At 50.7% G+C, this 4,238-nt stretch overlaps 1 protein-coding gene across 1 annotated transcript; it reads right to left on the bottom strand.

Moving 5' to 3' along the window:
- Positions 1-1,021: 1,021 nt before the first annotated feature.
- Positions 1,022-3,854, bottom strand: LOC102018249 (nuclear RNA export factor 2-like; the record flags this gene model as incomplete). The annotated part of the gene is given in 9 exon segments (XM_005415196.2): positions 1,022-1,204; positions 1,706-1,778; positions 2,384-2,426; positions 2,521-2,636; positions 2,762-2,820; positions 2,964-3,071; positions 3,211-3,266; positions 3,353-3,421; positions 3,810-3,854. Coding segments are annotated over 7 exon segments (605 nt in total), but the record flags the coding sequence as incomplete, so codon positions are not given.
- Positions 3,855-4,238: the final 384 nt, after the last annotated feature.

Genomic DNA, 4,238 nt, shown 5'->3' on the forward strand with positions numbered 1-4,238 from the left:
CTTAACCACATTAAGGCTTCCAACCCATGAACTTGAGATGGATTCCCACTTGTTAAGACCTCTTTAATTTTTGTAGCCACGTTTTTTAGGTGTCAAGAGTGTTAAGGTGTGGGCTGCTTTAATTTCTTTTTTTTTCGTAAGAGTTTTACTCCTTCTAGCGCTATTGTAAATTGATTTGTTCTTTAACTTCATTTCTGTACTGTTCACTGCAAGTACACAGAAGTACAAATGACTTGGTACATTGGTTACATATGTTGCAACCTTGCTGAACTTATTTATTAGTTCAGGTGCCTTGTTGTGATGGGTTCTTTTGGATTTTCCGTATCAAATTTGTCTTAGTTACTTTCTCATTGCTGGGACAAAATGCCCAATGCTCACAAATTAAAGGAGGAAAGGTTTATCTTGGCTCAGAGTCTGTACAGTTTTCAAACCATAGTTGGCTGGCTCTAAGGCAGGGTGGTATGGCAGAGGGGCATGGCAGAGGAGAAAGAGCTCATGGCATGGCAGGAAGCAGTGAAGGATCATGAGAGGAAAAGGGTGTCACTATGTTGTGCATCCATCTAAATCTATATCTCGCTATATATATCTATATCACTCCAGGCCATGCCCACAGTGACCCACCTCTTCCCACCAGGCTTCACCTCCCAAAGTCACATCCAGCTATTCAACCCATCGATGGACTAATGCAGTAACATGCACCTGTGATCTAGTATCACACACCCACGATCCCGTCACCTCCCCAAGGCTCCACCTCTGAGCTATGAGTGCATGAAGCTTTGAGAGGACAACCAGATATAAGCCATAAGAAAAGGTAATGCCACTCGAGCATCACACTATTTCAGAAATTCTTTACATACATCAGTATAAAAGTATGAAGTATGATGCCCTTTTCACAGACCCATGCTGAGGGGAAACAAAATGTCCACATAGTCATTTCTCGCCAAATCTCGTGTGAGTTTCCACTATTCACCCCCCTGCTGGTTCAGCCTCACCACTCTCACATGTGTGACCTGGTACTCACTTCTGCGACCACTCGAATGTCATGCCAGACTGTATGGAGAAAGCTTGGACCATTCTCAAACGCTCTTCAGAGAGGGAGGACCTGGAGCTGAAGCAGGGTGTGGCCACCGGCATGGAAAAGGCCACCCGGATCTCATCAGGCCTGGCATCCCTCACAAACAGGTGGTCATTCACAATGCATAGACTGGAGGAAAAACAGTCCCTGAAGCAACTGAACAGGTGCACAGCCTGTTGGTGGTGTACCACCAGCAACAGGATCCTTCTTCACGACTGCCACCCAGCAACTGGATGTCTTCCATATCCCTATTGTACCTGACTCCCAGATTACGCGGCTGGTACCCATGTGGAGGGACTGTCTACCAACTTCACTGGACTTCTAGATTTAACCCCAGTGCATTTACACTATACAGAAGGCCAAGACCTGCGTGTTCTTATCCCTTTTTTTCAGAGAAAGACACCGAGTCACACAGAGGTCAAGTAATTTGACCAAGGACAGAGTTGGTGAGTTTTGGGGTCAGGACAAGAACTGGTATTCCCATTCTAGAGCCTTCACTCTTAACGCGTTAGGCTAGACTGCTCCTTGGATCTATCTGTTGGCCTTTCGCGAGGAGGGCTGCACCACCACATTCCTATGCCACTGGCCCCAGGCTGAGATGGGTGTTCCCAGCTACAGCACAGCACTTACCAGCCGCTGCTGCCAGGAGTAATGATGAAAGTCCGGGTGAAGGCACGGAAACATCCCTGAGATGTTGCTTCTACTTCAAGGACAGCAAAAACAATACCCGCTTAGAGTTGGCACATGCTTCACTCACTCACACAGCATTCTCCAGTCACAGACTTATACTGAAAGGGGCAGGACCCGAACAGTTGCTCATGTGGAGTCAGGAAGTTGTGGTTTAAACGGGAAGGCAACAATAGAAGCAATCCTCTCCCAGGGATGGGTCCCCTAACACTTTTTGGAGAAAACCACTCCAAAAGTGAAAGCCAGCGTGAAACCACTTCAAAAGTTCACTGGATTCCCACCTTCTCATCTGCCTGGGAGATGGGTGCTAACCCATCTTTTTGCGAAGAGAGGAAATGGAGAGGTCAAGTAAATGCCCACAGTCACAGAGGAAAGACCTGGGAGAGGAACCATCAAGCTCCACAGCCCGTGTCCCCAATTTCTGAGCTGCAGGGCAGACAGGCATGGACCTAGATCGACCCGGACGGCCTGTGCGCAGCGTGAGTGATGGTAGGAGAACAGAGAGGCAAGATAGGAGGAGAAAGGCATAGAATTATGATGGCCGGGAGATTTCTGAGAGGGTTCCCACCCAGGGAAGAAAAGCAGCAGGGGATCTGGACAGGGGATTCTGTAGACACTTACTTTCCTCGAACACTCCACTGACAGAAAAGCAGAGCATCATTTCCTGAAAGGGGAGAAAACAGGAGCTCGGGATCCTGCTTAACTTCCTACTGTCTCCAGCTTTCTGGTCCTGACCCAGGGAGGAAGCAGGCGCTCACCTTCTGGAGCCACATGTCCACCACAAAGGTACTGCAGTCATGCTGAGTTTTGGGCAACAGCCTGAGAGCCTCTACGATGTCATGTTTCGTGTACTTCAGCAGCTGTCTCCGCAAGTCTGTAGAAAAGAGCAGTGGGGAACTTCAGCACGCTGTCACATCCCGAGCTTTGGCTCCTGTGACTGTCCCCACCTACCCCCACAAGGGCCCTTACTCTGTTCACTCTTCCCCCTCACACACTTACAGGGTTCTTTGAGCTGCTTCAGATTCCTGCTATACTTGAGGTACTCATGCAAGTTGCTCCTGTGGTGGGGTGGGGTGGGGTGGGGTGGGGTGGGGGAGGAAAAGGAGTTGGCAGTCCAGCCTCACATGTGCTTCCAAGAGCTGCCCCGTGTCTGCCGGGGAGCCACACAGCCCAAGACCGGAGTCTGAGCTACGATACTCACGCGCCTAGGTCCTTAGGGTTGGGAGGAATGGTCAGGGAGAAGCAGGCCTCATCGTGGTAAGCATTGAGGAGACCCCGTCGATCTCCGTAGTCATAGATGAAGTAATACCTGCAGGGGAGCAAAGGGGACAGGCCATCTCTGTGGTCAGTGCCCCGAATGAGATCTGAAAGGTCCGAGGTATACACCTGTGCTAGGGAAGGCCATCCCACCCAGCCCTCCCCATCCTCGTAGTCCCAGCGGATCTTACTCCTGCAGGAATTGCAGAATCATATTCTTCAAGGGCTCAAAACCGGTAATGATTTCCTAGAATAACAGATCATTTTTAGACTACACGGCTGATAAAAGCTCCCCGGCAACACTCCAAATCTCTCTTCGTCCTTCTTCCTCACCTTGAAGGATTTTGTTACCTTCGGAGGATCGACGGCAATGGCAACCGGTGGGAATAACTCCTGGCCATCCTGGAGAACGAAAAGGGGAGTCAGCAGTGCGGATCACACCGCTGGCACTGGATGACCAAAGCGATGAACAGGCCCAAAGGTGAGGAGATCGGGTAGGAAATGGCCCTGGAAATTCCGTGGGCGAGGTTACAGTGGGCACTTATGTCATGGGGTCCCGGAAAGCTCTACTAATGAGACGCAGCCTTTGTGTGCATACGTGTCTCTCTGTGTGCTTGTACACGTGCTTTCCAGGGAGAATATTCACCATTTCCTCAAAAGTCCACATCCTCTGAAATGGATGAGGCACCGATGCAAAGGCATAACCTAGCCAGGACCCCAAGTGTTTGTGGGCAGGTGTGGAGGTCATGTATGAGAAAAAGAGGAGAGCATGACAAAGGCAGGTACTTACCAGGCGGACCAACTTGGGGAAGTAATTCTGGACGGCGCTATCCAAAACCAAAACCAACAATCAAACAGAGTGATTTTTCAGTGCAGGGCTGCTCAGATTCTCTCCTTCTGACTCTGCCTCTTGCTCTGCTCCCTCTCCACCCCCCTGGGTAGGTCCCACCTACACTGCCCTGATCCCCTTCCGTGGGACCAGAAGTTGCCCTGGGAGCCCAGGCTCCAGGGCTTGCTTTTCTCCCTGTCTCCCTTACCTTCCTCCTAGTCCCCACAGAAGGCTCTGCAGGGAGCAGGGAATGCGGTGGTGGCCCAAGGCTCTGCTGCCATGCTGGATGTCCAGCAGGAAAGCAGGGGAATGGCCATGGAAAGGAGGTGAAGGCAGGGGAGGAAGGGCCGGATGGGGAAACAAAGGAGACTACAGATGCAGGAGAAAGAG

The sequence above is a fragment of the Chinchilla lanigera genome, unplaced genomic scaffold (assembly GCF_000276665.1).
Source record: "Chinchilla lanigera isolate Chin_1 unplaced genomic scaffold, ChiLan1.0 scaffold00928, whole genome shotgun sequence".
NCBI classification, from domain to species: Eukaryota; Metazoa; Chordata; class Mammalia; order Rodentia; family Chinchillidae; genus Chinchilla; species Chinchilla lanigera.